Raw genomic sequence first — 15550 nt, 5'->3', positions numbered from 1 at the left:
CAAGCTTGGTTTCATCACCTACAAAACATTTCCATTCATTCTAATCATTACCATAACAAAAACAAATCAAAATCAACATTTCTTCATTCAAACCCACCATGACCGAATGCTTTCAACTTAGTCCCTTAATGATTTTTTTTATCAATTTTTATGCTTGTTTATGCTTCCATAACACTCCCTACATCAAAATCCAATCTTATTTCATTGATTTCTCACTTCCCCTTCATCCACCATAAAAACTCATTTTCACATTTCAACATGAAACAAGGCAATACTTATACCAATTTGTAGAGAATTTAGTGAGGAACAATTTCTTATTTCACACTTAAGTCCTAATTCTAATTAAAATGGCTCAAAAATTGAAAAACAAAGCTTTGCTTACCTTAGCTATGGAGGACGTCCAGCAGCCGGAGAAGAGAGAGTTTTCGTGAATTTTCCTTGAAAAAATCTCCCAATTTCACGTTTAGAATACAATTAAAAATGAATTTATTATCCTTTTTGGGCCAAAAGGCTAAATTGCCATTAGTGAATTTGATTATTTACTTCCATGCCACTCCTTCATCTCCATTTTAATATTAATAAATAACTATAAAAATTTCATCTCTCAATTTTTATCTTTGTCCTTTTAATTTCCAAAAATTCAGTTTAGTCACTAAATTCCATAGTTTCACTAAAATAGGGTAAATTCTTTTAATTCGAGTTATCCGCTTCGAATCACTCACATTAAAAATTCTAAAACAACATTTCTAACTCATAATACCATCCTTTAAATTTTTGTAAATTTTTTATTCGGTTCAAATATCCGATTATTTTACCGAACTTTACCGATCAATAACTTTTTCTATAAATTCCGGATAAAAATCTTACCGATACAAAAATCATTCTTTTAAGGTAACCATCCATTATGGGACCAAAATATATATATTTTTTCAAAATTACACTTTAATTCCTTGAACTTTTCTAATTTTATTCTTTAACCACCAACTTTCAAATTTTACATTTTAGTCACTTGTTGAAATTTTTGGGGTATTACAATGTGGTTGATGTTCACTAATTGATCATAAAGTATGTATGCCCGTGGTCTAATTGCTCAACAAAAACAGATGCAGTTAAATTTAATCATCAATGTTTCTAAAGGAATTTGATTTCTTCATCTTCGATATTTTAATGGCTTAATATTTCATTTATTTTGGCCATTTTCTTAATCTTTCACTGTAAATACACTACAATACAATAGGTTTTAAAATTGAATTCCTATACTATCTGTATTGGCTGATATCCTTTTTTTAGTTCTAACACGTAGCTTGATGTTGTATTCTCCTTTTTTTCCCCTAAACCACAACGAAAAGAAGGGTGCTTATTGAAAGACATATATTTTAGTTATTAACATTCGAAGGCATGAGAAATTTATCTATTATGAGTAAGGGTGTGTAAAAAAATTTGATCCATTGATCCGATTTGAAAATTCAGACATTTGATTCGTTTTTTTAATTTTCAAATAGTTTGGATCGGATATTCAAAAAAATTCGGATAATCAGATCGGATACGAATTGACTAAAATTTAATTTTGGGTTATCCGAATATCCGATAAAATGAGCTAATGGCATCACATATCCTCAAAGTATGACTCATTTTAAATTGGTCCCTAAACTTTTAAATATTCCAATTTAATCCCTAAAATATGGCTATCATTCTAAGTTAGTTCTCAGGCTTTTGAACATTTGAATTTCATCGCCAAACTATGACATTCATCCTATAGTGGTCCTCAAACTTTTTAAACATTTCAAATTTATATCAAACTATACATAAATATTAATCACATTTCTTATTAATAAAATCGTTTAGCTAGTTATATTATTATATGTTTGAAAAAACAATTTAGGTTGAACCATGGTTGAAACTAATTATATATTTGGATGATTTTAGGGATGAAATTATAATATTCAAAAGTTTAAAGATCTATTTAAAATGAAAGTTATAATTTAGAGACATATGACATAATTAACTCGATAAAAAATGGCCTTTAAAAAATTTACCCATGTCCTAATGACTCTAACCAACCAGCCCGTCCCTAACCTAAAATTTAAAATGGCCAACGCCCCAGCCACTATCCAGTAGATGAGATTGACCCAATAAGTCTGCGCGTTAAAAAATTTAGCCAATTAGGTCATCTTCAAATAAAAGTATAATTTTTATTATAATTTATCACATAGAGTGAAATTTTTGAATAAAAATAATTTTTTTATTAAAATTCATCATATTGATATAACGAGTTTTACCTGTATTATATATTTATCGTAGATCTTTAAATCATTTACCTAATGTTATTTTAGACTAAATAATTAACCCGCCAACAATATTGAACCAATTTTGCCCTACCCAGTCAACCTTAAAATTAAAATGTGCGCCCTAACTAGTGACACTAGCCAGCCAGCCTGAAAAATTAGAATTTGTTTCGATTTTGTTCAAGCATATTTTGTTAAAATATAATATAATACAGTAGATAATATATTATATAAAGTTATGAAATACTAAATTAAAATTTATATTCAATTCGAAATTTTGGATATAAAAAATTCATATATCTAATTTTTTCAGATCAAATAGAAATAAATTTTGATAATTCAAAATTTTGAATACCTAAAATTTCAAATTAAATAATATCCGATATTAAAAAATATACCCAACTAATTATAACAAAGCAAAATCAACATTATTTTCAAAAGTCTCTGAAATCAATTTTGGTCTCGCTTCTCAATGGAATGGCTATGTCGGAGAAGTTATTGAGAACGGAAGGTGATTGAATTTCTAGCTTTCGCAAAAGTACCGTGTTCGATTAAAATCAGTACATATTTATAATGTATATTGTTATCATAAAATATAAATAAATTAAATTATCATGTTATAAGGTATAAGGTATTAGAATTATCACAAAAATAAAAATGTAAATATTATTAAAATTGTATTTATAATTTGATGAGAGACGTAGTTATAAGTAGAGACAATAATTAATTCAATCAATTATATAAAAGGGTTATGGACCCAAAGAAGTAGATATCTCGTATTTTATCTTATCCCCATTGGAGAGTTTATATGCAAAGAAATTATATATTCTTGGATGATCACAATCTTTAAGATATCAACTTTCTAGATAATCTTTGACAATGAATTCAGGTACGCTTGCGGTCTTAATTAGTTTTTCAATCTTCAAGATCACTTTTAAAAGTTACTTTTCAAAAGTTTAAAAAAGTTATTTATTTAATATATCAAATTAAATTTTAAATAAATTTTTCATGAATTTAATTCGTCTTAAGTTCATATTTAATAATAAAAATATTTATATATAAATTTAATTATAGATTTATATAAAATGATACTCACTAGTGGCCAAAATAGAAAAGGGGGACTAAAGTGAGCTCGGATTAAAAATGGATACTTACTCTATAAAACCTAGTGTCTTACAAGGTCACGCCTATCAAATTACGCATTTCTATGGTATATAATTTATCTTTTGAAGTTTCGGGAGGAGGAACCGTCATTTAATATCCCCCTGTCTAACTTTTCGTTCTGTTCTGTCCCTTCCCACTTCCAGGCGAAGTTCCGGCCATTTCATCCCGTCGTCTTATGCATAATCGGAGGCTATCATCTACTTCAACAGTTGATCGCAAGTAGAACCTAGATAGCCGTACTCTCCCTTCGCCCACCGATTGGGTGAAACGAGAGAAAACATCTCGGGATTTTTAAGGCCCCCGTGGGTCCACTGTGAAATATTCTGGTAAGCTTCTGAATTCTCTTTTCTTCTTGTTATTTTCTAATTTCCCCACCGTCGGACGTCGATGTTCCTTCTGCCGCCGCCGTCCCTGAGCTGTTGGTAGTTACTCCTATGGAAATATTGCAATTCTTTACCGTAGGCAGGCCAACCTTACTTTCCAAGTGTTAGCATGCTTGAAGTATGAACTATATTATGTATGTCCACTGAGATGTCTTTGAGTCTACTTGTTCTACAGATTTCAAGGAAAGTTTTATTATTTGGTAGTTCCAAGTTTTTCAAATTGGTATGAAAAACTCAGAATATCTAGTTGAGACGGGCTTTATATGTGTCCTTGTTTGCAAGGAATAACAAGGGTATTTTCACACACACACACACACACACATATATATATATATATATATATATATATACTTGTCTAGTTTGATGATATTATTATCATTAGACAATCAAACAAGAAATAGAAGAAGTGATGACTTGTTTAGGCGCAAAGCTTTCCAATAAAGGATTTGGGTGAACTCCAATATTTCCTTGGTAATGAAGCTCAGAAATGGGGAAAGTTGATGCTTCTAAGTCATAAGAAATATATGCTAGAGTTGTTGAGAAGACTAAATTGGATCTGGTGAAAGATACGTATTATCTTTAAATTCTAAATTAATTCAACTTTCTATTTTTACAATTACCTTATTAAGATAATCTAGTAGGAAAAAAAAGATTATAAATGGGTTGTGATATAAGTGGGGTGTTGGATTTCAACCTGAACAGCGGATTGCCCAATTATCGACCATTAAAAAAGAAAGAAAAAAAATCTCTTCCAAGGGTTTTTGAGTTAACATTGGTCGTCTTTTCTAACAGATTATCGAAGTAAAAATTCAAATGGGGAGCACCACAGTCGATAAGACAGCTGATGAGCTTCAGCGAGAGATCGATGAGCTTCATCGCCAACAACGAGAGGTTTCTCTTTGCCTTTTTCTCTTAAATGTGACTCTACAGTATACCGTGAAGATGCATATTTTTTAATTAATCTGTGTATGATATATTATAGATTACGGAGAGGCTGAGGGATCCTAGAGGGCTCCGAAGGGGAGGGTTGTCGAGCATCGGTCCTCGTAATTTTGCATCCAATGGTTCTCTTCAACGTGGCTTTCTTCGACCTGTATGTTTATATTTCTCTTCAAGTCTTGTTTATGCTCCTTTTCTCCTTCTAGGGCTTTTGAAATTTTTCTAGTTTCTTTTCTTAATGCTTGTAGGCGGATAGGACAGATGTAGAAGATCAACCTCCGGCTAAGAAGCGATTGTCGTCAGCTGTTGTAAAGGTAAACCTTTTCTTGCTGGATTGAGCAAGGCTGGATTTACGTAGATTTTCTTTGCACTTCCTTTATACCATTTTTTCTATGGGGTCTGAAACATTCTATTACAACTTTCTTAATTTCGGATTGAAGGTGGAAGATGGAGAGATTGTTGACGAGGAAGTGGAAAAGGATGTCAGTGACATTGCTGTTGAAGGATCTGGTCCAGTAGATGAGAGTGATATAAAACAGTCAACTCTGCAGCAAGATGGTTGGTCTAGAAGGGATGGAAACCAAAGACTGAAGAAGGTTTTTCTGCACTCTAAATTTGAATTTTATAGAGCCGTGACATTATTTAGGTCCATGAATGCATGATATTTTTTGTTGTCTTTTTTGTTAGGATGCTGAAGTTCCAATTGCAGATCATGTTCCAAGGATTCTGCCCAAGGATGAGGACCCGAGCTTGATTAATAGGAATAGAAGGATGTTGGGGCAACTTTTAGGGACTTTGGAGGTATTTATGTTGTAATTGCTGTCTTAGGGAATTGATAATTATTGAAATTCCTTCTCAGGATTGATACGAGACTGCCTAAACTTTATTAAGTAAAGCAAAGATCTAAAGAAATGGCTTAACAAGATGCTGTGAACTGCAAAGTTGCACAACAGTTGCAATATAAAGTTCTTTTTTGTAGATAATCAATTTCAGCCTCCCATCTCCGTTTGGATGGTTTTATGTCAATATATTCTTGAATTGGAACTTGGAGAACCTATCATTTCCTTGTACTTAACTCTAGTGTTACCTGTTTCTATGTGCTGGCCTTTGTAGATTCATAATGATATCTTCTTTTTGTTTGCATTTTTGCAGAGATTCAGGAGAGAAGATAAGCAACTTTCGGGGACAGAGGCATTTATGAGACGATCAAATTCTTTGCAAAGAGTAAGCTTGGGTTTTTTCATACTGTAATTTCTGATTTCTTATGAAAGCTCGGTGATTCTTAGGGAATACGAAAGTATTATCAATTGGCTGGAATAAACATTGGGGTTTCCATGAGACTCCTAATTTTATGTGTCAATTACAAATAAATAATCATTGAACAGTTTGAAGATTTGCTGATCACTACGTGTTTGGGTCTCTTTGTAGGCTGAGCAAAGAGCTCGTGAAGAAAGTGAGAAGCTGAGGCAACAAGAGCGTGAACAGATTGCAGAAAAGAGGAGGAGAGATCTGGTTGTTATTGACCGTTATTGCTGTTAGTGTTCAATGTAGAAGGAAGTAAATGGTTCTTATTGCTTTCTGCTTCTTGTTTCAGACTCTCAGGGCTCGTGTGGCTGCGAAGGCTGAAGAAAAGAAGCTGGAGTTGTTGTTTCTTCAGTGGAGTGAGCACCACAAAAAGCTTAGGAATTTTATAAGGTATTTATGTATTATCAATTTTAGTATTATATGGTGTCAGCTCCTTTGGGGCATAAAATCTTTTCTGCTTTAATATTGATTTGGCATTGAACGACTCTAGCATTAACACACCCTTTCTGCATACCCATCTGTTGCAGGTTAATTTTAACTTTGGTCCAGTAGTATCCATATTCACAATTTTATTGAGACAGATAAGTTTCTGATCAAGTGCATATTTGTGTTGAAGCATCCAAAGACAAATTCCTACCTTCTGGGATTTGGGTAGATTGCAATAGTTCTTTGATAAATTTGGACTAATTTTGGTTGCGTTTGGAATGTGTTTCAGGACCAAAACCGAGCCTGCAATATATTATTTGCCAACTAAACCATTGAATGAAGATGCGGCCATACATGAGCAGCAAAAAGAACAAGTAGGTTCTCTCCCCTATTTCTTGAGGCTTACTGAGAAAAGTTATAGCATATTAAAAAAACCAACTTTCTTCACTAGTTTTTTTCTTCTTCCAGAAGCTAGGGGTGTCATTTTTTTTCTTGTGCTATTAACTGTCTTTTATTAATATGTGATGCTAATGTTAATGTATATATTTGCATTTGCATAACAGGAGTTTCTAGAGTGGAAGGCAGGTAGGAGGGAGGAATTATCTAAATATCAGAAGCAGATAGGAGAAGAGTATGTTGGAAACGTGGAGAAGGAGTTGGAGAGGTGTCAAAATGCCCGGAAAGCTAGGAAAGCAAACAATGACATGAACTTACAAGAAACTATGGATAAGGAATTGGATAGCCACAAACTGGAGCATGGTCCAAAGAAGAGAAAGATACCTGGTGGAAACAACAATGAAGACGAGGAAGATGTGGAAGATATCAATGTTGGGGAGGATGATATGATGGATGATGTGTTGGATGTTGATGATAATAATGGGAGGGCTGATGAGACTGCCAAAGCAGAGCTTCTTAACACTAGTCCACTCCCTGATAATGCTGAGCAACCATTACCATAGACAATGCCGATGGTCTTATTCGAGGTCTTTTGTATTTTTTTTGTTTTTGTCGTAGAATTCATTTTGGCATATGATCAACTTGTTCTTAACGTCACAAATAAGCAACTTGTTTTTTGTTTTTGTTGTAGAATTCATTTTGGCATGGCCGTAGATAGAATTCATCTCTCTTTTTTTCTCTAAGCAAATAAGTTTTAGCTCAAACAAATCCGAGGAAAGCAGAGAGTTTGTGAGGGTGGGCCTTATGATATTAATAAAAACCAAATCTCTCTCACAAACGTGAACTCAAACACCAGCAGTCAGGTACGTAGGAGAATGCATTCAACGCCCAATGGTGACCACCACGACAGACAGGGAGGGCCTCTCAGCCCCACCTCCTCCCCAACCCTCGTTCTTCCTCTTCTTTTGCTTCTCTTTTCTTTCTTAGTTCTCGTCTTTGCAGCTGTTCTCATAATCTCTCTGTTAAATCCCAGTACCATCTCCAACCATTAGGGGTTCAATACATGGGCATCTCCACTTCTAATCCTTGCCCATTCGACAGAATCGCATCCCCAACTATCACTTCTTTGTCTTCAAGTATCCACTTGCTTTTTGCAGCGGTGAATCCCGATAGGCAAGGATCAAATACATGGAGACTGGGTTCAGCGTTATGTACTGTGGGATTCCTTCGAGGCTTTTAGATTAATTAGGGAAAAGCCTTGGTTCCTAGGTTTTACCATGAAGCAGCCGAAATATGTAAGCTACCAATGCGAAGGATCGAGCTAACATAATGCAAGCTGATTTAACAAGAGATGAATCACTTAGTGACCGTGTGGAGTTTAGAGTCTTGTGTGATATTGGAACCAAGATCCGTGTCTTGGACCTGGATTCGCCTGACGTTCTGGTAACACCATTTTCTTCTCCCTTTTTGTAAACTCCTCAATCACATCATTGTTTTTCCTATTGCTGCCTCGGTCGCCACTTTTTTTCGTGTGCTCTCTGTCACTGTAAGTGGCATCAATCTTTATTTTATTTTTATTTAATATTAAAAAGTTAAATATATATCATTATCAATAATAATAAATACAAAATTAAAGTACCAAAATTAGGAATAAATATAAATTAGTTCGTGAAAACTGAAAAAATCTGGAGGACTTGACATGTTATCTATTCTTTTATCAAAATCAAGCAAATTCCATCATATCAAAATGATGTTAACGTCATAGATAGGGCTATAAACCAGACGAGACAGATAGTAAACTATTTTAGTTTGATTCAGTCAAATTTCGGTCAACACTTGTGAATGAACTCTAATCAAGTTATTAACGAGCCGAAATGAGATATTTGATAGAAAAAATAAAACATTAATTTTTAATTTTAAAATTAAATTATTAATAATATTAACATTTATATTCTTTTATAGAAAAATATAATATATGGTTTTTATGTACTCAATGTTTAAGTTTGAGCTTCAAATGAGCTAAGTTTGAGAATGTTTCGGTTCTATTTTATTGAGTTTGAGTCGAATTTGATATTTTTAAACTTGAAAGCTTTCAAAGTTGAGTGGAACTGAACTCAACTTGTTCATATCCCTAATTAGACTTATGCTTCTTAAAGTTAACATTTGTATTGCAATGACCTTAGGTAGAAGATGCAAATTGCAATTGATATTATTTTTAGTTGGTGAAAATGTTTATGGAAGAAACCTGGGGAGCCCTACTTTATAACCGTATAGTTGAACATCTCACGGACTTTCTGCCTATATTCCCTAAAGCTAAACTTGGTGTAAACCAAGGGCTTGCTGCAACTCTCTATCACAGTCTCATTAGATGGGCAAAGGAAATAGGCAGCCGAAAACCTTTCTTTTGTTGGATGCGTGAACACACAATGTTCAACACTTGTATAAAAACCATTGCTCCAAGCCTGCACAAACATCCATCCTACTCAGTAGCCTCTTTTAACATCGTGGGAACCTATAAACAAGTTTTATTTTAACCTGAAATAAATCTCCAATGTTGATGATTAAAGCATCGGGATTGGGTTTAACAGAAATCCATTTCCCATCTTTCACTAATTGTAAACCCCCAACCTCATCTTGACGCAATATGGTGATGAAGTCGCTGTCGGTGTGTGGCATTATACCATAAATGTCTAAAGGAATGGGGCAGGGTGGGTATCTGTTCAGTCGGAGATAGATAGTGCTTGGCAAACAACTTTCCTGGAAAAAACTTGATTTGTTACCTAACTTCTCTGCCAAAATTCCAGCCACTTTCTGAGCAAGACTGGCAACTTTTGTTGCAAACGCTTCCATTGATAATGAGCTGGTTAATACAACGACATGGTTAACATATATACATATGGTTTGAAGAAATAAAAAACAGAAAAAAAGGATCTCCCAACTATGAGGGGGTGGGACCAATCACACAGTAGGGAGTAGCAGCGTTATAAATTTCTTTTTCTGAAGGTAGGCAGTGATATACATATTGATCATCAAGAAAAGGGGACCATTGAAGAGGCCGCATCAAGCTTGTCAGACTGGACTGAGTTTCAAGCTCGTCTAAATAAAGTTGTGACCTTCAAGTCTGGAAGGTACGTCGGCCATGGATAAAAAAGAGAACATGCATGGCAAGGATGATGCTGATTTTTCATACACAAAGGGTGCAATGTATCTGTGGTGTAAGTTGATTACAAACATTTTGCAGAGGTAAAAGGTCTGTAGTTTGCGAACCAAATTTGCAGGCATTTGCATCAGAATAGGTGGACCAAAAGTCTGCAGTCTGCAAGAAGAAGACTGCTTGTTTTTTAACGTCTGCAGACTGCTAAAATAAACTAAAATATAAATAAATTGATTTTTTAAACTTAAAAGAGTTTTGCAATACTGAGATTTAAATAATTTTAGTTTTACAATACTGAAATTTAAATAATCCATACAACTACAATAATAAATTATTTAAAATAAATCAATCCATATTTTAAAATAAATCAATTCGTAATAATAAATTATTTAAAATAAATAAATCCATATTTTAAAATAAATCAATCTATACTAATAAATTATTTAAAATAAATCAATCCATATTTTAAAATAAATAAATCTATACTAATAAATTATTTAAAATAAATCAATCCATACAACTACAATAATAAATCAATCCATATTTTAAAATAAATCAATCCGTACTAATAAATTATTTAAAATAAATCAATTCATACTAATAAATTATTTAAAATAAATCAATCCGTACTAATAAATTATTTAAAATAAATCAATTCATACTAATAAATTATTTAAAATAAATCAATCCATATTTTAAAATAAATCAATCCATACTAATAAATTATTTAAAATAAATCAATTCATATTTTAAAATAAATCAATCTATACTAATAAATTATTTAAAATAAATCAATCCATACAACTACAATAATAAATCAATCTATATTTTAAAATAAATCAATTCATACTAATAAATTATTTAAAATAAATTATTTTAAAATAAATCAATCCATATTTTATTAATAAATTAATTAAAATAATTTATTTTAAAATAAATCAATTCATATTTTATAATAATTTATTTTAAAATAAATTATTTTATAATAAATTATTTTAAAATAAATAACCTTATTAAATTATTTAAAATTATTTTAATAAATAACCATATTTTATAATTGTTCTTGAAGAGGTTTAAAGACCTTTGAAGACATAAAATCATATATGCACCAAGAAGATCTCACGCAGACATTAGAAGAGTTTCTATCTTCTAAAAAATAGACGGTCTGTGAACTCTAATATCTGCGCTGTACAAACATAAAAGATAGGAAGAGTTTGTACAGTAAAATCAAATTAAGCCTTAGGAAAAAAGCTACTGAAACGTTGCAGCAGCTAATTCCGCAAAGAGGGTGACACCTCACACATTTGACTACGGAGCTGTGGCTCCTGATGTTTACATCTGATAATAACTCAGTCTGAAGCTTAGTCCCCAGTACGAGTTGACAGAGAGAGATAAGCGACTATGGCCATGGAAAATTAAAATAATATTGAGTTTTTCTTAGCACGGATTCGAACCGAAGTTCTATAGTGCTTGAGACCTTATTTATTTTGATGATAATATCATTTTCCCTTTTTTTATTTGCATTAACTTGTGACTTATATTTTGAAATTTATTTTAATTTTCAATGATATAAAAACTAAAAATTAACGATAGTAAATAAAAAAAATAAAAAATAAATTAAGTTATTATGAAATTTTATAGTTTATATATCTATTATATTTTTATTCAATAAAAAATAAAATAAAATTATTTTTTTAATATAATATAAGTTCCACTCAAATAACTAATTAATATAAATATTTTATTTTTATTTTTTGTTGTCCTCTCAGTTCCTCAAGGCTTTGTAATAAATAATTTGAATCGACTCGTGCACACACCTGGTAGGTTTTGTTATGAATAATTCGAATCAACTCGTGTAACACACCTGATTTTGGTGAGTGAGTCTCTCAGTGGAGATTTTCTACATACACAAGGACTCGAACTTGAGACATGCTTAAGCGATATCAAGTTGCATACCACTTGAACCAACCATGTTGATAACATTTCTTTACTTTTAATTTATTTTAACACCAAGTAAAATGATTTGAATCTTTTTAGTTACTTGATGTTAAAATAAATTAAAAAATCATTTGTATCCATTAATTGTTTGAGTAACACTTTTAATTCTAGTGAAAAATGATTTTATTTCATATTGAATAAAAATATAATGCATATGTATAAATTATAAAATACAATTACTTAATTTAATTTTCTATTTTCTATTTAATATAGTTAATTTTTAATCTTTATATAATTAAAATTTTTAAAATATATAAGTAATAAGGTAACATAAATAAAATAAGGGAAAATTGATATTTGTCATAAAAAAAACAAAGTGCAACATTATTTATAAAGAAAATATCTGTAAGAAAAATAGGTTAAAGAATAGGGATAGGGGATTTCTATTCAATACTCATCTGATAAAGAAATAAAAATTTGTGATACTTGAGATATTAGATTTATACAATTTGGGATCACTCATGTTTATCCCAACTTTTATTATTATTATTTTTCATTTCTATTCTTTCTCCTTTTCTTTTATCTTTATCTTTCATATCTTTAATTTTTTATTTATATATTTTATTTTTTATATTATTTTTAATAACTCTTATCATTTCTGATAAAAATAATTATTTTTTTTGTTAAATCTTATATTGATAGATGTTCGTAATAATCTGGATAGAATGTATTGAGTTATGATAATAAGTTCATTGCCAATGTGTTACCATCGTTATTTACTTTACGATAATAAGCTCAGCTGGTTTCGCAGGTCTCGTCCATTCTCTTACAAAGACATAACTGGGCACCACTTCTTCAAACTCTTAATCTCTCCTCCAAATCCTCCGCAAAACCCAACTTCACCCTCAAATCTCTCTAGCTTTCTTCGACTGGGTCAAACCCATTTGGGTTTTAAACCGGACCTCAACTCCCAATGCCATATCATCCGAATTTCACTCGGCTCGGAGTGTCCCCATCCGTGGACCAAATTTTAGACCTTCTGATCGAGTCGCACCCTGCACCCGTCGTTGCAGATTCTATGATTCAGGCTTGCAAAGGTAAAAATTTTGATCCAAGTGCGTTAAGTTCGTTGATCAAATGTTATTCGAAAAGGGTCTTTTTATGGAAGGACTAGTGGTGTTTACAAAAACGAGAAGCTGCGCATTTGCTCCTTCGATAAGTGCTTATAATGAGCTGCTTGATGCTTTACAGAGAGGAAATGAGGTGAAACTGCTTGATGCTTCAGCTTTACAGAGAGAAAATGATAACCAATGACCACTTTTAGGGAAATGATGCTGACCCTGATTCATCTTCGTGGTCATTGGTTGCTCGGATTCTTTGTAAAAGTGGGAAATTTGAGAAAGTTGTTAGATTGATAGATAAGGGCATTTATAATTCTGAAATTTATGATCTTGTAGTTGATTTTCATAGCAAAACTGGGGATTTTGAAGCTGCATTTCATCGATTAAATGAGATGAAGGACAGAAAACTTGAGACTAGTTTTGTACCTGTAGCTCAGTACTTGATGGGGCTTGTAAATATGATAATAGAGATGTGATTGAGAGGATAATGAGGATGATGATAGAGAAGCAACTGCTTCCAAGACGCCAAGTTTCAGGAAATGATTCGATCATCCAAAAGCTTTGTGATTTGAAAAGGACACATGCAGCTGAAATGATGTTTAAGAAGGCTTGCGGTAAGAACATTAGAGGATGATACTTATGGATCTTTATTAAAGGCAATGTCCGAGGTTGGGAGAATAGATGAAGCGACAAACATGTATGGTATGATGCTGAAAAGGGGAATTAAGGTAAAATAAAGTTGCTATTAGTGCATTTTTAAAATTATTTGCCAGGAAGATTGGTTCGATGATGGATATGGATTGTTGGTGAACATTATGAAACAAGGACATAATCCTTGTCCATCTCAATTGTCCAAATATATAAAATCACAGTGTAGAAGAAACAATTGGAGAAAGGCCGGAGAACCGTGGATGTGATGCTAGAGAAAGGGTTATTGCCTGATTCAGTTCCTTGTTGTTTGGTGATAGAGTATTATTGCTTTAACAGGGAAATGGATAGAGTTGTTGCATTGCATAATAAGATGGAGAAAGTGAAGTTTAGATGTAACAACATACAACATGATTCTTGAAGGGCTATGGGGGGCAAAGAAAGCAGAAGAAGTGGTTCCGGTGTTTGATTATATGATAGGGTTGAACTTGATTGATAGTGCAAGCTTTACTATCATGATCCGTGAGCTCTGCCGCTTGAAGGAACTGAGAAAAGCCATGAAAATTCATGATGAAATGTTGAAAATGGGCCCTAAACCTGACAAGCGTACGTATAAGCGGCTGATTTCTGGATTCAAGTAATTTATATAGCTAATGCATTTATCACATGGCAATTACACTTTGCAGAACCGACTTTTTGGGTTATGCGGCAGTCTAGGTCGTTCGAAATGGGAGTACGATGATAATTAAGATTTGGCTTTGATACTATCCGTCACGGCATTGTTGTGCATTTCTCGCACAACTCGATTATTAGGATGTACAACGCTTACATTTACATTTTCATTTCCCCTTTTTCGACATGAGATTGAAAGCACCATGCATAGGTTGTGACATGACCGATGCATCTCACTCCATTTATTATAATCTGGATTATGGAAGAATGATTTATGATATGAAAATGCTGATTATTAAGGATGCCTTTCCAAATGAAAGGGCTGATTATGAGCTTATGTCGCCAAATTTAAGGATTCAAAGCAACATTATTTTGGTATAAATTGTCACATTCTAACATCATTTATTATTCGATGGCAGTGTCAATAAAATAGGAGTAATTTTAAACTTACGTAATTAAATTATTTATTATTTATTAAAAAATTAACGATCAAAATAGGTAAATTGGTTGAAATAATGTCCTCTCCTTTAAAAAATATTATCAAAATAATCCACCTAGAATATTATTTCCCAGACAATGGCAAGGAGAAAATTGTTATGTTACATGCCCTTCAGAAGACTCTAGGAATGCAATGAATCTTCAATTGAAAACTTAAGACTGCATTGTGTCTTCGACCTTTCCATGCGTCTTCTCTTTTGCAATATAACAATCGCCCTAATCTGAAAAATATGTTCGGGTGGATTATTTTGAGAATTTCTTCTCTCAAGGACAGAAATGATCATCTAGCTCAGTTGGTAGAGCACAAGGTTCTTAACCTTGAGGTCATTGGATCGAGTCCCACGGAGGGCATTTCATAATTCGGAGGTCTCTTACGGAAGCTGCTCTCAACCTGATATTACGGGTAGCCTACTATCTTATCTCCCCCTACTCCATGTATATGGGAAAAAGGGACAACCATTTTTTTTTTCTCTCAAGGACACTAATGTAGCCATTTTGCATCAAAATAAGAGTAAGAAAGAAAAATAAGTTTGGCCCATGAAATTTTGTTTGTTGGAAATTGCTCCCGCTGTAACCATTGTATATTTGACGATTTTTCCCAAAAATTACTTTTTTCAACTT

General features: G+C 32.5%; 1 protein-coding gene and 3 pseudogenes across 1 annotated transcript; 3 read left to right on the top strand and 1 right to left on the bottom strand.

The window, feature by feature from the left end:
• Positions 1-3537: 3537 nt before the first annotated feature.
• On the top strand, positions 3538-7577 carry LOC120192430 (pinin-like). Its single transcript, XM_039195219.1, has 11 exons — positions 3538-3775; positions 4625-4723; positions 4815-4925; positions 5020-5085; positions 5212-5367; positions 5459-5572; positions 5924-5995; positions 6200-6283; positions 6366-6466; positions 6792-6876; positions 7066-7577. Exons 2-11 carry the CDS (start codon positions 4646-4648, stop codon positions 7459-7461), a joined length of 1263 nt encoding a protein of 420 aa, XP_039051150.1. The 5' UTR covers positions 3538-3775; positions 4625-4645; the 3' UTR covers positions 7462-7577.
• A 196-nt stretch (positions 7578-7773) lies between these two features.
• LOC120192299 lies at positions 7774-9105 on the top strand (annotated as a pseudogene).
• A 25-nt stretch (positions 9106-9130) lies between these two features.
• LOC120192288 lies at positions 9131-9919 on the bottom strand (annotated as a pseudogene).
• A 118-nt stretch (positions 9920-10037) lies between these two features.
• On the top strand, positions 10038-14715 carry LOC120192278 (annotated as a pseudogene).
• The last annotated feature ends 835 nt before the right edge of the window (positions 14716-15550 follow it).

This window comes from Hibiscus syriacus, unplaced genomic scaffold, assembly GCF_006381635.1.
Source record: "Hibiscus syriacus cultivar Baekdansim isolate YM2019G1 unplaced genomic scaffold, ASM638163v2 tig00004205_pilon, whole genome shotgun sequence".
Taxonomy (NCBI): domain Eukaryota; kingdom Viridiplantae; phylum Streptophyta; class Magnoliopsida; order Malvales; family Malvaceae; genus Hibiscus; species Hibiscus syriacus.
Note: the sequence above shows the minus strand (reverse complement) of the source record. Positions and strands in the feature narration are given on the sequence as shown.